The sequence below is a fragment of the Phytophthora sojae genome (genome assembly GCF_000149755.1).
Source record: "Phytophthora sojae unplaced genomic scaffold PHYSOscaffold_2, whole genome shotgun sequence".
Classification (NCBI taxonomy): Eukaryota; Oomycota; class Peronosporomycetes; order Peronosporales; family Peronosporaceae; genus Phytophthora; species Phytophthora sojae.
Window position 1 is genome coordinate 6,684,597 of NW_009258116.1, and position 17,176 is coordinate 6,701,772.

General features: G+C 50.9%; 7 protein-coding genes across 7 annotated transcripts; 3 read left to right on the forward strand and 4 right to left on the reverse strand.

The window, feature by feature from the left end:
- Positions 1-2,216: 2,216 nt before the first annotated feature.
- Positions 2,217-3,378, forward strand: PHYSODRAFT_296830 (hypothetical protein; the record flags this gene model as incomplete). Its single annotated transcript, XM_009521922.1, has 2 exons — positions 2,217-2,276; positions 2,602-3,378. 2 exons carry the CDS (start codon positions 2,217-2,219, stop codon positions 3,376-3,378), a joined length of 837 nt encoding a protein of 278 aa, XP_009520217.1.
- Positions 3,379-5,184: 1,806 nt separating this feature from the next.
- PHYSODRAFT_325986 (hypothetical protein) lies at positions 5,185-6,302 on the forward strand (the record flags this gene model as incomplete). The annotated part of the gene is made up of 4 exons (XM_009521923.1): positions 5,185-5,517; positions 5,612-5,842; positions 5,917-6,103; positions 6,193-6,302. 4 exons carry the CDS (start codon positions 5,185-5,187, stop codon positions 6,300-6,302), a joined length of 861 nt encoding a protein of 286 aa, XP_009520218.1.
- A 274-nt stretch (positions 6,303-6,576) lies between these two features.
- PHYSODRAFT_539872 (hypothetical protein) lies at positions 6,577-7,922 on the reverse strand (the record flags this gene model as incomplete). The annotated part of the gene is made up of 1 exon (XM_009521924.1): positions 6,577-7,922. The coding sequence occupies one exon, from the start codon at positions 7,920-7,922 to the stop codon at positions 6,660-6,662; it is 1,263 nt and encodes a 420-aa protein (XP_009520219.1). The 3' UTR covers positions 6,577-6,659.
- A 5,367-nt stretch (positions 7,923-13,289) lies between these two features.
- PHYSODRAFT_479803 (hypothetical protein) lies at positions 13,290-13,532 on the forward strand (the record flags this gene model as incomplete). The annotated part of the gene is made up of 1 exon (XM_009521925.1): positions 13,290-13,532. A coding segment is annotated over one exon (243 nt), but the record flags the coding sequence as incomplete, so codon positions are not given.
- Positions 13,533-14,705: 1,173 nt separating this feature from the next.
- Positions 14,706-15,044, reverse strand: PHYSODRAFT_479446 (hypothetical protein; the record flags this gene model as incomplete). Its single annotated transcript, XM_009521926.1, has 1 exon — positions 14,706-15,044. A coding segment is annotated over one exon (339 nt), but the record flags the coding sequence as incomplete, so codon positions are not given.
- A 62-nt stretch (positions 15,045-15,106) lies between these two features.
- Positions 15,107-15,493, reverse strand: PHYSODRAFT_485093 (hypothetical protein; the record flags this gene model as incomplete). Its single annotated transcript, XM_009521927.1, has 2 exons — positions 15,107-15,200; positions 15,243-15,493. 2 exons carry the CDS (start codon positions 15,491-15,493, stop codon positions 15,107-15,109), a joined length of 345 nt encoding a protein of 114 aa, XP_009520222.1.
- Positions 15,494-16,064: 571 nt separating this feature from the next.
- Positions 16,065-17,159, reverse strand: PHYSODRAFT_350026 (hypothetical protein; the record flags this gene model as incomplete). The annotated part of the gene is made up of 2 exons (XM_009521928.1): positions 16,065-16,855; positions 17,145-17,159. The coding sequence occupies 2 exons, from the start codon at positions 17,157-17,159 to the stop codon at positions 16,160-16,162; spliced, it is 711 nt and encodes a 236-aa protein (XP_009520223.1). The 3' UTR covers positions 16,065-16,159.
- Positions 17,160-17,176: the final 17 nt, after the last annotated feature.

Consider the following 17,176-nt stretch of genomic DNA (forward strand, 5'->3'; position numbering starts at 1 on the left):
CATAGGTTACTTCTGAACTCCACGCATGCTTCAAAACTCGTAAAGAGTAATTGCACATCAGTCAGCACTCTTGTAATAATTCAAGACACCCATAAAACTATAAGAACCTATTTTATGGTATACTGCGTAATAAGCATGTAGTCACCTGCAAATACGGCCAAACCCTGCCTTCACGATTGAATGTGCGACGACTGCTTCTGCTGTGGGCATTGCACACAGAAGAATAGCAGTCTCGCACCAACCGCCTTGTCCACTGATACGGTGCAGCTAAGTCTATTTCTCCGGGTACCAATTGCGCGACAACTTGCGGTAGCTGCAAATGCAGGTACATGCAACTACAAGGCGTTAAAACTCTGATCGTCCGCGTATCTAGAATTTCTTGACTGTTGCGCACCGTTGCGTTCATAGTTTTGCACCAGTAGCAGTACTGACAGGCATCTTCAGACCCAGTTCTAAAAACTACCAGAAGCATTAGCTCCACACTTTCCCGTATTGTGTATAAAGTTATGTTCTTACCAATAAAGAATAGGGGGCAATGTTGTTTGTATAGTAAGATGGAGAGTGTTGCCTACTACAGCGCTTTTAACAGCGCTGGGCAAAATGATCTGCAGTATCTACAAAAAAATATTGTGTAAGTAATTTGTTAGGGCTCCTAAATAAATATTATTAACGATTGGCACCTTGTCTGTGAGATGAAGCTCTAGTGGCGTCGCGAGCGAGCGCGGGAAGAGCGACAGCGGCGACTGGAGCAACAGTAACATAAAGTCCGGACTTTATTTTATAGTACAGGTCTAGAAGCTTGAAATTATATGATTGTTTATCCGCTCTAAAACGTTAATCTTGGAGTTTGTATTTTCAAACCGTAATGTACCGGTATTTCTTGCGATAGGCTTGTATTCGGGAGAGTACGTTAGTTGTGCTTCTTGCGTGTCTGGCTCTAGCAGATGTTCTTCTTGAACTGGTCGTCGGCTCCAAATGTGGATATCATGCTTGTCAAACACACGCGGTGAACACTCTGCGAGCAGCCGCTGTTTTCGCAGTGAAGCCTATCAATTGCAGATCTTACGGTCCATTTTTTCTTAATGCACTAAAAAAGTCCTGTACAGTGCTAAAACCATAATCGTTTAGGCACAAGATAAGGTTCCACTGCTTACAACCTGGTGTTAAAAGCTTTTTGTTATATTTCAGAGATTATAACTAAAGGACTCTACTTCTGATTATAAAGCTAAACCTAGTTTGAGCATTACCGTTTTGCGCTATACTACAATTAAAATTCCTTCAACGCGTTGTATTACGTATACGCATGCCATAAAACTGCATACGTCATTCGTACATGTTTATGTAGAATACTAGTGTACAAGAATATTATTTTTAAGAAGAAACCATTATTGTGGTAGTCCTGTTGACGTATTCATTTTCCTAAACGGATTTGTTTAGTGCCTAATTTATGGGGAAATTGCTATTTGGTACCGGATTTTGAAAAGACTTGCTATTCAGTACCAGGCCCACAAACCCGGTCAGACCCAGCGTTTTCTGTTGCTAATCAGTACTGACACCGAAGAGGCGTGTGGGCGTGCGTCGAAGTTAGCGATGGTGGCCGGCCACACACATCGCGCTCGCTCATTCCGACGAGTTGATCACTTGTGCGGTTCTTTCAGGGTCGTCATTTTAGCAGCGGAACTCTGAACCTGTGGACTATACATCGAGTACCCGGCGTGCACGCCTGTGCTGCACTGCAAGCAAGGCATCTCTCTATCAAGATGACGTTGGCTCCGTACTATTAGTATACGTTTCTCCAAGCAGTGAATTAATGCTGAACGTGCTCGCGTAGCCGTATTACACCTGTCTCCAAGCAGTCTCGTCCCTATTGGCATCGAGTCCTCTTTGTGGGGCAACATCACTTTGCCGCCAAACAAAGCGCTCAGAATCACAATAGCGACAAAATCCAGCACGGCTTCGGAGCGGTGGAGCCGTGGTATGATTATAGCGGGAAACTTTCCGCTCGCGTGTTCCAAGTGCACCAAGCGACGCCTCGATATGCCCATGCGATCGTCGCCAAACTCAAAAAGGAAGATACCGGTAGCACAGTCAAATTAAGCTTAGCTATTACACGGCAGAAGGTTATGTGTAGTGAGCACTTAGGGTACGATGGACTAGGAACCGAGCAATTCGTATTGTGGTCGCCGTGCAGTCCAATAGCTAATAAACGTCCTCGGATGACGCGTCTTCGACCTACTTCGTATCGTTTGTTTGGCATCGACCCTTGTACCCAAGTTGTGGGTACATTACCGATTAGCAAATATTTTGAAACCCGTTACTGATTAGCAAATTTCCAGCCAAAATTGGTACCGAATTGCAATTTTCCCTTAATTTATTTAATTTAAGCATTTCTACAGTGGAAATATATTTAATATAAGTAACAGGAAACATTTTTGGAACAGGGTACAGGGTACACTTTGGATAAGCTTTTTTAAATTCTAAATTATTTCATAAAAACGTTTGGTTCGAAAATAACGGACCTGATTCGGAATTATTCTAAAATAACGGACCCGAAACACAACTTCCCCAATTTTTGATTTCATTGATGCGTGTATTTTGCAGGAATTGCTGTCCAAGCTGCTGCGCTACGTGCGCGTGTGCGACGCCGTGTACGCGTCGACGGTGGCCGGCTTCTGCGAGGAGGCCGGCGTGCCCCGAGAGCGCGTGCTGCGCGCGCACCCGGGCGGAGTGGTGTCGCCCAAGTGCGTCATCGTGGCCGACCACGAGCACCGGGAGCTGGTGCTGACGGTGCGCGGCACGGCGTCGCTGCTGGACTTCTGCACGGACCTGTGTCTGCAGAACGAGCCGTTCCTAGCCGGCCAGGGCCACCGCGGCATGGTGCACGCGGCCACGTGGCTGGTGCGCCACCTCCGCAACGATCTGCAGGAGCTCTCTCAGCAGTACCCGGACTACCGCGTCGTGGCGACGGGCCACAGTCTGGGCGCGGCCGTGGCGGCGCTCAGCGCCATGCAGCTGCGGGACGAGTTCCCGAGCATCCACTGCTACGCGTTCGGCACGCCCGCCTGCGTCACGCGGGAGTTGGCGACGGAGAGCTACGACCTCGTCACGACGGTCGTGAATGGCTACGACTGCGTGCCGCGCTTGCACCAGCACTCGCTGCTGGATCTGCAGGAGGAGATCCAGCGCTTCGACTGGCGGGCAGCGCTGCGGCAAATGGTGCAGGAGGAGATTCGCAAGCAGAAACTGGCGATCGAGAAGCAGCAACGCGCCAAGTTGGAGGAGCTACAGGCGGCACTGAGGAAACTGGATCGCCTCCAGATCAAGCAGAGGACGAGCGAAGCAACGGCGAAGCTGGATGAAGTCAAAAGGGTGCGGTGAACACGGCTATTTTGTGCTGTCTGGTAGATGGAGATGGGACTCACCTTATTTATTGCTTTGTTCTCAGCTTGCGTCGACGAATATCAAGGAGTTTGCGATCGATGTCGACACGCTTCTGGCTGACAAGCTAGACGCTGCTTTCTCGGTCTTTAAGACAGATAAACTTTCGTTGGAGCACGTCACGTTCATCAAGAATCTGCTCAAACTCGAGGACGTCAAGAAAGGTACCGAAGTATCACTTTTGGATTTTGAAAAGGGAACAAAAAATCTGATGTTGACAATGCGTCTTTGGTGCTGTAGGCGACTCGTTCTGGTGGAAGCGCATGGACGAAAGCGTGCTTGCTCTTGAGCGACTGTCTGCGGCTGTCAACAAGCCCGAAGAGTTGGAGCGCGTGCTCGTGGAACTGAAAGAATTGCTGCAGAAAACATCGGCGACAACAAGGATGCTGCTGAAGAACGAAGGCAGTTCCGGTGAGTTATTTGCCCGCGAGTTCGTAAAGTTGACAGTTCTGACGTCTCGATACGTACAGATCCTGACGCGGAGTCGACTCAGTTGGAGCTATTTCGTGCTAGAATCGATGGAATTATCGACAAGACACGCGCGCCTCTCAAGGCACGCATCAGTGAAAAAGTGTACGTAGTCTCGATACATTCGTCAGAGGTATTGTGGACTTACAAGATGAGCTATTTTGTGTGTGTAGATCGAAGGTGTCTACAGCTGTTTCTACTAACGTGAAGGACTATGTGGATACGTTAAAAGAAGAAACAGAAGCGATGGGCAACATCGTACAGGAAGAATTAGACGACGTGACATTTCAAGAAACTTGCCGTTCTTCGTTGGACTTAAGACTGCGTTACCGAAGACAATAAGCCGTCGGCCGAGAGGGCAATTCATGAGCAGAAAGATCACAGTGGCGAAGTGTTCGCGGATGCCGATCCTTCCGAACGGACTGAGGGCGAGTCGAGCGAGGAGGCAGCGCAGCAATGGGAAAAGCTGAGACTGGATCAAAGACGGTGGGAAGAGGACGCGACGGACGATTTCGGTCGAGTGGTGCTCTCGAATCGCATGCTGCTCGATCATCTCTGCACGGACTACGAGCGCGTTTGCCAGTCGCAGGCGAAGGCGTTGGATCGAGGCCCAATTGCACGTGTGGATGGATAACTAGACTGATTTTGAATACTGGAGGCTGAGCGCGCGAAGAATGAAACCTTTCTCAAGGAATGATGAGCTGCTTACTTCTGTTTTTTTTGCTGGAGAGCGGAGGGAGCTGTGTCACTCAAGACCTACTGACAGTTTGGTGGCAATATCGACAGACTTGGGAGGGCGAGAATGGCCAGACGAATTCCTGCTTGTCGACGACGTCATCACATGGACTCACTACATGAGCCAGCTCGACCAGTCTGTTATCTCCAGTCTCAAGTGCTAAAAGGCTTCTACAATTGGGGAGAAATTGCCATGTCTGACTTGTCAGTCGGAGCTCTGCTGTCCAAGAGATTCAAGAGGTTGAAGTTGGCGGGTATAGCCGTGCGACACAAGCTGGATGCTTTATTCGAGGTTAACGCTTTGAAATGATGGCACCTGAAATCATTTCAGTGCGCGCTCGAGACCTGAGACCTTGGTTGAGGAGACCAAGCGTTCTTACTCACGCGGCACTAATGCAACATCAAGTACGGGGTGGCTACGTTTCAGAACAGCTACTACTGGGAGCCTGTGTTCTAGAGCTCGGCCGGGGATCGAGTCTGCCACGAGCTCATTTCCGGATTTTCCTCGGACCGAGAAAGACGGCCAAACCCCCTAAAGCAACGATGCTGTCGAAGCTCCTGGTCGCCGCCGCCCTCGCCACCTCCGCCGCCATCGCGGTCGCCGCCGCTCTCTGGGTGGTCGGCCCCAGCACCTCCACTGAGGCTCGCGCGCACGCGCAGCCGCCGGCAGCCCCCAGCCGTTGTGCGTCGCAGCCACGAGCTTCCGCTCCCCGCTGCCGTCCAGCTCGCAGTGGACTACGCCGTCAGTTTGTGTCGAAGAAGAAGGTCGTGGTGTGCGTTGGCTATGGCCGCTCGATCGGTATCCTCGTGCGTCGACGCACCGCGCTACGCCCGCGCGTGGCTCGCACTGTGGCTGTGTTGCAACAACCCGAAATGGTGCGCTTGCGGTGTTGGGGTTCTAGCTTGTTGCTGCTCATGTGGGCTTACCAATGTGTGTTCTGCTGTGTCTATACTACGTTGTGCTTGCCAGCTTGAGACCGTGAATGAGCTACCTGCCTCCACCGCAGCCATGATTCCCGGTGGGGTAGAGGATGTCTTGGCTGACCGCTTGCGGCAAAGGCGCGAATACACCTGCTACGACTGGGACTCCGACAGCGAGTTCGGTGACTCCGACAGCGAATGCGGCGAGAACTTCGGCTCCGACTGCGACGGCAAAAGCAATGCGGTGTGCCCTGCAACTGTGTCGCAACACGCTTACAAGGTGCGTTTGATATGCTTGAGTTGTACTTATTGACATGGACTGGTTTTTATCTACGCTATGTGCTGTGTGCTCAGCAGAAGGATTCGGAGGCGTTGGCGGAGGAGCTATACGAGATGTTCGCAGCAACTGACTCAGAGGAGCAGCAGCGGGCTGCATTTGCTGCTCACGCTCGCCAACTGTCCGTCCACTTCCGCTTCGACTGCAGCGACTCCAGCCACAAGGGCTGCTTCGACCAAGACGCTGGCCCTGGGGCGCGCTCCCGTGCCTGGCGGAGCTTAGCAACCCGGAGACGTTGGGGGCATTTAAGGTCCAAGCCGAGCGCAGGAAGACCGCCGCGCTGATGGCGCCAGCTCCAGCATCGCCCAAGCCCAGCGACCTCGAGATCACGCTCGCCAAGATGACCAAGTACCTGGACCTCGAAACGGAGCCCGAGACCGAGTCCGACTCGGACTGGGAGTAAGCTCCAGTCTTGATTCCCCCATTGAGTTGTAGTTGTAGTATGCTTCCAGTATAACGTATACCAATCGATCACTTACTAGTATGAAGCAGCAATTGCATAGCATCTCATTGTAATGTCACGCAACATGAACGACAGGTTTTGAGCACTGCCGTTTGTGGTACGTATAGTAGTAAGTTGGGCTCGGTACTTGGAGTAGAATTACGGGTATTGAAACAGTTCGTTAGATGTCAAAGTGTGCAGACCTCCTGAATGATGAGTTTCATGCTGCACAACTAAACAGCAGCTCGATGATTCATTACTTTTTTGTTTTATGTGGTGGGTCCCGCACCAAACGCACGAACGCTACTCACTCACTCCTTACACGTTGAGGGACTTCTCGTAGTCCTCGATCGACTTGAAGAGCGCCGAGAAGTTGCCCTTGCCGAAGCCGCCGCAGCCGGCGGCCTGCTCGAGGCGGCCTGCGATGTCCTTCATGCAGCCCACGCGCTCGATGATCTCGAAGAAGACGGTGGCGCGGTCACCCAGCGGCTTGGTGAAGATCTGCAGCAGGATGCCCTGGTCGTCCTTGTCCACCAGCAGGCCCAGCTTCTCGATCTGCTCGTACTGTTCCTTGGTCAGGGAGTCGCCGATGCGCTCGGGCATCTGCTCGTAGTAGCGCTTGTTGGGGCTCGGCATGAACTCGAAGCCGCCCACCAGGCTGCGCTTGCGCATCTCCGCCAGCGTGTGGAAGATGTCGTTTGTCTTGAGCGCCACGTGCTGGAGCCCGGCACCGACGTTCTGCTCCAGGTACGTCTGGATCTGGCTCTTGCGCTTGGTGCCGAAGGTCGGCTCGTTCACGGGCAGCAGCACCATCTCGTTGTTGCTGGCCAGCACCATGCTGTTGAGACCCGACTCGAGCGTGCCCACGTCCTCGGCCGTGAACTCGGAGAACTCGTGGAAGCCCGTGAAGCCCGTGATGTACTTGACGGCCTCGCCCAGGCTGGGCACGTTGCCCACGCAGTGGTCCATGCGCTGGATGCCGATGCTCATGTCGGGGCGGTCCACCGCCTGGTAGCCAGGCACGAATGGGCCCTCGAAGTCGCCGCTCACCCAGCGGATGACGACGTCACCGTAGATCTTGACCTCGGAGATGACCGTGGCCTTGCTCGAGTCCTTGTCCGTGAGCGCCTGGGGCTCCAGCACGCCCTCGGCGCCGTTCTGCACCGAGACCTCGTACGCCTCCTTGGCGTCGGCCACCTGAATGCCGAGCGCGCGCACCGCGAGGCCGTGCTTGAGCACGAACTGCTGCGCGAAGGCCGCGTCGTAGCCCGGGATGGGGCTCACGGCGCCGGGCGCCTTCTCCGTCTCCAGCGCGTAGGGCGCCGTGAAGACGAGCTTGACCTCGCCGCTCTCGACCACGTAGCTGGCCGACACGTGGTTGCCCGTGGACTGGTCGGACTTGGCGATCTGGCGCATGCCCAGCCCCCACGTGAAGCGGCTGGACACGTTGGTGGCGTCCAGGCAGAAGAACTCGATGTGGTGGAACTTTTGCACGTCGAAGCGGTCGCTCATGGGGTTGTGGCGCTTGAAGTTCTTGTTGCCCACGAGCTTGAAGTCGCTGGAGGAGGCGGCGGGCGGCATCGTTGGCGCTTTGGCGGTGAAGGCTGGAGTGTCGAGCTCGAAGGAAGTTTGGAAATGGCATTCCGAGGATAGGACCACCGGCAAGCGCATATGGCTCCGTTAAAGAACTTTTTCACGTGCTTGCCGAACTTATTCGCGTACTCGAACTTCAACGTCTAAAAGTCGTGTTGGGACGCAGTGCATAGACGGGCGGTTGCGTGGACCACACCAAACGCGCTTTGCGACGATTTGGTCAATTTGGTCCAATTGCTTTTCAGCCATATCTCACTACTGCTTCTCGTAGAAGTTGAGGTGCGCCGTACCACTCTTCGGCGCACGCCGATTTCTACGACACCATTATCCCGGGAGGACAGCTAGAAGAGCTGTATGGACAGCCTCACACAGATTAATTCGTCGAAAAAAAGTTACTTGTACCTCAGGCAACATTTAAACAGCATTGTGCCACACGATACGTACACAAATATTCAACATACTTACACAAACGCAGCCAGCATACGACGTGTACCTGTCCGACAGGATGTCAGGTCAGACTAGAAATTGGAAGATTGACTTCATAGAAAATATTGTTTAACGCTGCAAATGAGGGGCTTCGTCCCTCATTTGCACCACAGCGTGGATTTTCGTGTATGCAAGCAATAAGCAGCCATTGTTGTACTGTTAGAATTGATAGATGCTGGTATGTATGCGGCATAGCTTCGCAGTGATCGCTAAAAATCGTACCACTCACTCAAGGTAAGCAGTAGCCGAAAACATTATACAAGTACCTACAATGGAAAATCATCAGCGTGCCCTGCCCTATGGAAACAAACGGTTGGTAAAACTCTACTATCCAAAGACTCCGGCTAATCTACAACAGAACAAACTTTATACTAAGAGGGCTGTGTAGTAGCATGTGCAGCTGTATTTCGTTCGCTGCATGAAAGTGCATGTATTACGGAGATACCGTTGAACTGCGAGGCTTCATAGTTGCTGGTATGGATACGACCCTTCGTATAGATTTCTAATGTAGAGCTCGCCAATGCATCCCCACCAGCCAATATAAACAACGTCAACGTAGTAAAAGTGTATATCCATTGCTTTACCTGCGCCTGCTTCGCGTCCGCTGCATAGATTAGATAAAGCGCCACTAAGGTCGGCCAGTATGCAAGACTTACAATCGTGTTCGAGGCACAAAACTGACCTTGCCACTATGACTCAGGAAAATCACTAGCAACTACCCATGGCCAGACCTCTACTAATACGGGAAAGGTCAATTTTCCCACTTTTTCAGCAAATATGACCTTTTTTGAAGGTCAAAATATGGGAAATATGGGAATCACTCCTTAGTAAGCTATTGTTTGGAGTATATGAGGCTAAACCGAAACCATACTGTTACTGCACGCTATATAGATCAAATAGATAACACTAAAGTGGTTTGCGAAGCATTCTCGCAGGTTTTCAAAGCTATATCTCAGGTCCCATTTGTGATAAATCGGACCCAGCAATTGCAGCATTTGTCAAAATTACAGAAACTGTGGCAACCCCGAAAAACATCGCTAATGAAGATAGCACCGTGGAAGCGCTGCGAAGGCTTGGTAACGCTTTAGCTCTATAACACTTGAAGCGACAATGACGGAGGCTGGCGACAGGTTTCAGCTTGCTGCTTTGCACAGGCTATTGCAATTTGGGTTAATTGTGTTCGTGGCTTCATCTACAGGGTTGTTCATGTTAAACATACCCTATCTCCAAACACCGGCAGAATCTTGGTGTGCGCAAACTCATAGACTCATCGTCAGGTTCAGGATTTTGACCGAGAAGTGAGAGGTTCCAGGCTAAAGCGCTGAAACATATATTGGGGTATATTCTGCGTTTGTTGGTGGTGTGGGCGACTTGTGTTGTTTAATAAAAGAAGTCTTTGCGTTCGAGAGAGCAGCAAGAAATGCCAATTAGCGATCTCATGCAGTGGTAGATTTACATTCTAGCATATTCTATTAACCCCTTTACTCCAGTGTATGCGAACCACTTTTTTTCATCCAAAATGCGTTTGCTTTGCAGCCTTCTACGGACTCGTTATTGGGTTCGTGGACAAACTAGTCAATAAATGCGTTACGTGGGTTGCTCGCTCGTTCCGGACAAGATAGAATAAATCCTGAAACGGATAAATAGAAGAGAACTGGTGCATGCACTTATGCATCAAGGTATAAAATGCAGCTACTTCGATGTACCAACAGCTACATATAAAGCAAAATCGACCAGACTATCAACACGGGTGGATAGCTCCAATAAAGCACCTCAATCTACATCCTGCTATGAGAACTCTCAAAATTTCTCCCTCATTCAGTGATCGCCAGGATACGGGAAAAACGGAAAATTTCTGAAATTCCCGTATTGGTAGAGGTCTGCCCATGGCAAAGCAAACGATGTCTGTCTTCAAGCGGTCCTCCCAGCCTAACGCAACGCACCCTTGTTGTGATTGGCTGAAAGCCCGTGCAGGCCCTCTCCTATTGACTATTTTTTCGTGATCTGTGAAGTGATCTGGAGATCGACGTTCAATTCTCCGTCCTCTAACCGAGAATCCTGTCTGTCGGTCATCGCGTCACGCTTTCCGCCCCTACAGCCTAGATCTGTCAATTAGACTACGCTACCGCGGCCTTATTGCATACATTATTCACTCATCAAGTCGACTGGAACTGGCTTTTAAACTATCTACGAAATTACAATAATAGCCACAATCACGCTAAAATTCGGACGTACACGGAGCCGGTCGGACTTTAGCGGGCGTGATTATCACATCCCCCATTTGAAAGTTGGCGCGCGGCAGACGGACGGACCGAGGCAGCGAGCGGAGCGCCTGGCGCAGAGAAGCGAGTGGCGAACTGCAGCGGCAGCGGACACACACAACAGTGAGTACTGCATGTCCATACATAAATAAACTACTTTACGGTTTCGGGAGTTCCGCCTGTTGGGATAACTGGTACCTTCAGGGCAGTCGAGGGTTTACAGTACGGAATTAGGGGTAGACTGGTGCTTATTAGGCGTTCATCTTCTAATACACCAAGAATGTGTGCGAACGACGCATTTAGACCACCTAACGCTGCACATAGATTAACTGATAAACAGCACGCGGCGTGGTGTAGCTGGCAATCGTGCTGTATTCATTTGCAGGAATCAAGCATTATAATACACCAATTTGAGTAGTCGCGTGCTCAACTTAAGTTACTACTACGTAGTAGTTGGTCGAATTAAGTAAACCCAGGTGCATCACCAGCGCGCGCATCGAGGCGTCATACTTACGACTTTTTATGTTTTTTATTAAGCTGATTAATGGCAGGATCTTGCTGCAGTCCGACACTCGCTTCCATAGGAACGATAGTCGCATCAGCCAAGTGACAACAATGCACTCCAACTCAAATCAAAATCGATCATATCCCAGGTGCCCTAACTCTCGCGCTTCAACAAAACAATTTTAGAAAATGCTGCTCGAATTGCGCGCAGCGCACAACAGCATGGTCGTGCGCAATTTCGAATTACTGTTACTAAGTACTGTACGCCATGCACCAAGAGCAATAACGCGTTATAAATCCAGATAAAAGATGCAGAGTAGGCAAGGCGTAGAATAGTAGTGACACTGGCAACGCATGCAGCTTTCAAAATAAATGCGCGCTGCTACCCTAGATACGTGTACCGTAAACTACTGCAGCATGCACATAATGCAGCTTAGTGTAGACATTGTCGTTAGAGCAATATATATATGAAGCTATTGGCCGGACCCCGGGGTCCCGCATCATGTACCGATGGCGACCGGAATTATTTATTTTTATCGGCGGGGCAGTGATAATATATATGTTGTGACAATTTTGTGATAATTTTTCGAGTTTAGCTAGAGCTCATTTCACCTTCAAGCATCTAGCATCCAGTATGAAGTCTAGGCGAACTGGAGGTGCAGAGGTTCCTCGGCGCAAACGTGATACTTAAGTATTGAAATCGTCGTGACCACAAAGCTGCTGCATTCGTTCGTTCTGTTAAGCGTCTTGGTGAAGATACGACCAAGAAGATTCAAGCTGACTGCTAGAAGCTAGCGCCTACTACAGCAGCAGCGGCGTCGGGCACGCAAAGTTGCGAACTCTGCAGCTCTGTGCAACTCGATAGTCGATACTACCAGAGATACATAGCATCGATACAAACATGCAGCACTTGAATTTACCGAATATACCGGTTGCTTATGACAGCTGGCGGGGCAAGCGGGGACCCCGGGGTCCCGCCAAACGCTTCATATGTGTATACACGATACACAACAACCTAACCATCGAAGACGCACAGTCGCTACCGATCCGTATTGAGTTGAGCTAAATTTGCTATGTCTATTTGAACTGTTATCGCGCAAACCAGCATTACTACATGTAGCGCGGTGCATTCATGCTGGCAAAGTTGCAGTCTTTCAGTGCTAACGTAGTAACAACACTAGAGTACGGTATCGACGACAGCTACCAGTTTGCAACGCAGTATAAACCACACCCAATCATAGTTTCAATACTTTAGTTATTACTTCAAAGTAAGTAAACACGCAGGTCACTACACTGTAGTAAGGCATGTCCGTGACAATGTAGCTCGCCTCGCAGAAACGGGTGATCAATAATACAACGGCAACGATATTCAGCTCACTCGATGTTTAGGTACTCAACTTTGCATCGTGAGCGACATTTGGTAATTAGCTTAATAGGAAAATGTATTCCTACTCATTTGCTACTAAAGCACGAAGGTATAGCAACGAATATGTGTCAACTGTATCCGCACATTATTGTTATGGAAAGCAAAATGATGCATATACTTTTAAGCTATGCTATTCCAGCAACCCGTGGTCAAAGCGCCCGCGTAGCGGGTGCCCAGAGCGCTAGTAGAGCGCTTAAGCTACAGGATCAAAACGTCTTTCAGGACGAAATAAACTTCGTCCCAATATTTCGTACCGAATTTCCAAAAGGGCGCTTAAGCTAATCACAACGCAACGAATCAAATCACTTCAGAACTCCCTCCTTGCCAGCCATACCAGAGACAATGGAGAGCGACAGCTCCGGCTAGATACTCACCTTGGGCTCCACTGCGTCGCTTCAGCTTGGTCAAGACGACCCTCCCCTGTCACCGGTGCAAGGCCCTGAGTCGCAGCAACAGGCTGCTGCGCCCGACGATGCTGAGGATAGCTGCGAGGAAAAGAGCTTTGAGGAAGTTGACGAGCCGGAGCAGCGCTCCCGCTTCAACGTCACCAGCGACAAGGCTCTGTTAGCTGAAGTCCTCGCCACGCCTCCATTTGCTGCTGACCGTAAAACAGTAAAAGGTGTGTGAAAGGGAGTGGCTAACTGACTAAACGCTACTCTGTCAGAAGCTTTTAGCTTTCGAGCGTGCAGGGACCGCACCAGTCTTCTCCTACGGAAGTATGCAGTGCGGAAGGTGCGAAACGAAGCCGCTAGCGGCACCAGCGAGGTGCACACAGAGAACGATGACATCCTTGAGCAACTTCAGCAGCTCAAGAACGCAACCGTGGCTGAACAGCAGAAAGAGAAGGCAAAATCCACCTCTAAAACGCAGGAGCTGGAGACTGCAGGTCAACTCCTCATGCAGGCAGCAGAAAGAAGGTAGTCTCGTAATGTTGTGTTGACTGCAATATATTTCTTCTAATTATGAATGCTTTTATGTAATTGTATGAACAGGGTTTCCGAGAGGCTGGCCGCTGGTACCAAAGATTCAGGCCATCCTAAGCGCCGTCGTCTCTCCACGTTGCTTGACCAGGAGCTTGAAGAAGCTATCGAGCGTAGGAAACTGGAAGCGGGAAAGGTCGAACTTCACCGAGAAGAGCTGCAAACTTCGTCGAGAAGAACTCGAGCAGCAAAAATGTCAGCAAGAGCTGCTACGCGAGCAGATCCAGCAGCAAGCTGCTCAGACCGAGTCCATTTTAAAACTATTAGCTTCAGCTATTAGTAACAAGTGAATCTAAAATGCATGTAAACACCAGTTGAGTGCGCGATTTTGGGTCATTTCGGAATTTGCCTACGACAGCACAAGGATGGTTGAGTAGAAGCTATTCGGGTCATGGCGTATTACAGAATAAGGAACAATACCAGGAGCATATTCCTAACTGTAAGATAAACCGTCCTTGCAAAGCTATAGGTGGAAGTGTAGCGGCACAAGGAGCAATAAAAGCCAGTGATCATTTTAGTGCACGATCCATAATTAATCTTGGTTTCAGTATGGGCATGTACTTGTTGATAGCACAGGTGCCTGTTAAGACATGTATGTCTTTCTCGCCGCTTTGTGATTGTGATAAAGCACACTGACACCCTCCAGAGTCATTGTTGAATACTTACCGCAAAACTTTTAGAGGCCCTTGTTGGAAGCTGTTCCATACTAAAACTGTCGCGCACAAATTTGATTATCGGGTTTTAGACCAATCAAAACATCACAATGTCGAATAGATCGATTGCATTGGTTAATAATGCATATCGTGCAATAAATTGAAACCGTGCACTCAATTGGTGTTTTAAGTTATATTGTGATGTTAAACGGAGAAGTAGCTTTCTAGCGACGGAGGCTCCACGCCAAACTATTTGCTGTTATTGTTCCCTCCACGAAGAATAGTGATACAATTGGTCAGAACCACTGCAGTTTTGTACAGCTTTGCTACAGGAACTTCTCCCAAGCACATTTTTCTCTTGTAGTCGACACCAGCTCAGTAGTTGACCACCTGGCCGTACGGCCATTCCACGGACGTCCTGACCTTCGGCATGGAGGCGTTTATTGCAGCTTGAGTGTGCGTTAAACTTGATCCTTCAAAAGGAGATACAAACACACGTACGCTTGGTCCCCGTAGACAAAGTATCCTTGAAATCTCCCGTCGCGGCGGACTCGTTCCTCCAGCCCGGACTCTCGCAGCAGTAGGATGTCGTGTCTTCGGCCTTCAGCCGGCCCGTGTAGGTGGAAGATCATGCCGTCTGGAGTAACGACGGTCTGGAACTTGAGCACATGCTTGCGTTTGTGACCACTGTACACACTTTGCTGCTCCCGAGCCCCTCCTGGCCTGCAAACGCCCCTAACGGTTCCGTCCACGAACCCCCAAATACGGTCCAACTCAGCGCCTTGGTCGTAGATAGCTTGGCTAAACTCATGCAATCTAGAGCTCGCATAATCTAAATTCCCCTTGAGCAACCTGCTGCATCTCAATCGATCACAAAGTAGAAAAAACTACTTATAGCGCTGGGCCACTGGCCGTAAATACCTGACATCTCCATCCATCGCGTTGGGTAGCAAAGTCTGTGTAGGGTGATGCAGAGTCCTTCGAGACCGCTACAACACGTACGAGAGCTCGCGCCCGTGCGAATGACGTCCGGCAGCTGAAATAAAGCTTGTAAACGGCGTAGATGGCGTTGGGTGAAGCGGTAGAACAGCAGGCAGGTGTCGTCCGTGACATTGTTGATGTCGAATCGGACACGGCGTATAGAGTATCGTGGCGTAGCCTCCGATAGCAATAGCAGCGCGCTGTGGCGCAGCCTGGATGCTGCCTCCCAGTCTCCATGTAGTCTCTTCACGCGTGATGTGTCCAGCATCTCCTTCGCCGCCTGGCGGTAAGCGAGCACATCATCGTCGCTGTCGTTGTCGCTGTTGGAGTCCATCGTTATGGCTAGACTATAGATTTCACACTGGCTCCGCCTCTGGTTCCGTTTCGTCACAACAAGCTCTTACGAAAGTTGTCGTCAGACGCAATCGAGAGGACGAAAAAATATCAGATTTTCTCAGATTTTTATCAGATTTTCGTATCGTTCTGAACTGCTTAAGCGCTCTAATGTGCTGGGGGGGGCACACACCTTCAAAAACCGAGGACTATGTATCCGGCCGTCTTGATGGCCAAACCATTGTCGCCATCGCAAACAATAGCCACCGCTTTTAGTTTTTGTCTTCTCGTTTCTGTTTCTAGCCGAAGAGAACTCGTTGTCGTTTCCAATGTGCACCAAGCTGCTGAGCGAGCAGTGCTGACTGGCATGTTAGGCAAAGCGACGACAACTGCAGTACGACTGCGCTACTATCGTTATATGCATGCAACAACACCCCGTTAACCAATTGCGATGGCAAAGGCGCTTGGACCTGGCAGCACCAACCAGGCAGACTCTGCCAACAACAGCAAATGTAGCATTCAAGAGTCCACTTATTAGTGGACAGTGGATGTTACTCTTGAATGCTACATTTGCTGTTATTAGCCGTTAGCGCCGCCTCCTTCATATCCACACGAGTCCGGTGCGCTCGTACACGATAAATAGCACCGTCGAGAGCAGCACGGCGATGCCGGCGCCGATCCACATCTTGTCCTGCCTGGCCTGCCACTCGAGCGCCTTCAGCCGCTTGCGCACCTCTGCGATCTCGGCGTTGACGCTGCCGTACTCCTTGTGGGAGCTGCGCAGACTGAGCTTCCCGTCGTCGAGAACCTTGGTCACGGAGCTCACGCGCTCGATCTCCTGCGACATCACCTGCCGCGTGCGCTTGAGCGCCGCCGTGACGTCCACCGCCGAGCCCGAGGCGGCGCTGGAGGAGGACGACGACGTGGTCTTGCCCTCCGCGGGGGGGTTGGGCAGGAGGCTCTGGCGCTGCTGCTCGAGGCGCTCGACCTTCGCGCGCTGGCGGTAGGCGACCAGCGCCTTCCTGCAGCTGGCGACGTGGCTCTGCAGCTGCTTCTTGTGCTTCTCCAGCGTCTGCGCGGCCTCCTGCGCCTCCTTGGGGTCCTGCAGCTCCTGGACCCAGTCCTGGGCAGACGACAGCGCGCGCTGGTACGCGGCGATGCCGTCGCTCACCTTCTCCTCCAGCGCCTGCTCCTCGTCGGCGGAGAAGCTCAGCGAAGAGGGAGAGGAGGAGGAGCCATGCGGCGAGAGGTTGCTCGTCACGTAGCGGCTCACTCCGCTAAGCGCACGCGCTGCTTCCTGCAGCGCGTCGTTGCTCGTCACGTAGCGGCTCACTGCGCTCATTCTCTTGCGCCCAGGTCTCAGATGCCAGATCTTGCGAGGGCTCTGTGATACGTCTGTGATGCCGTACTCTCTCAAGAGAATCGAGCACGCTGTCGTGCTCGGTGTAAAAGTTAAGGAGAATATTCGGGATTTGCAGTCGAATTGTCATTGTTTGATTTGTAGCCAATCACGGTGCAGACAAGTTGTCGTTCGAAATCGAATCCTTAATTTCGGTTGCGCACCGGTATTTTCGGTCCATACTCACTTCAAGTGGACTCATCCCGCGAAGAGGAAGAA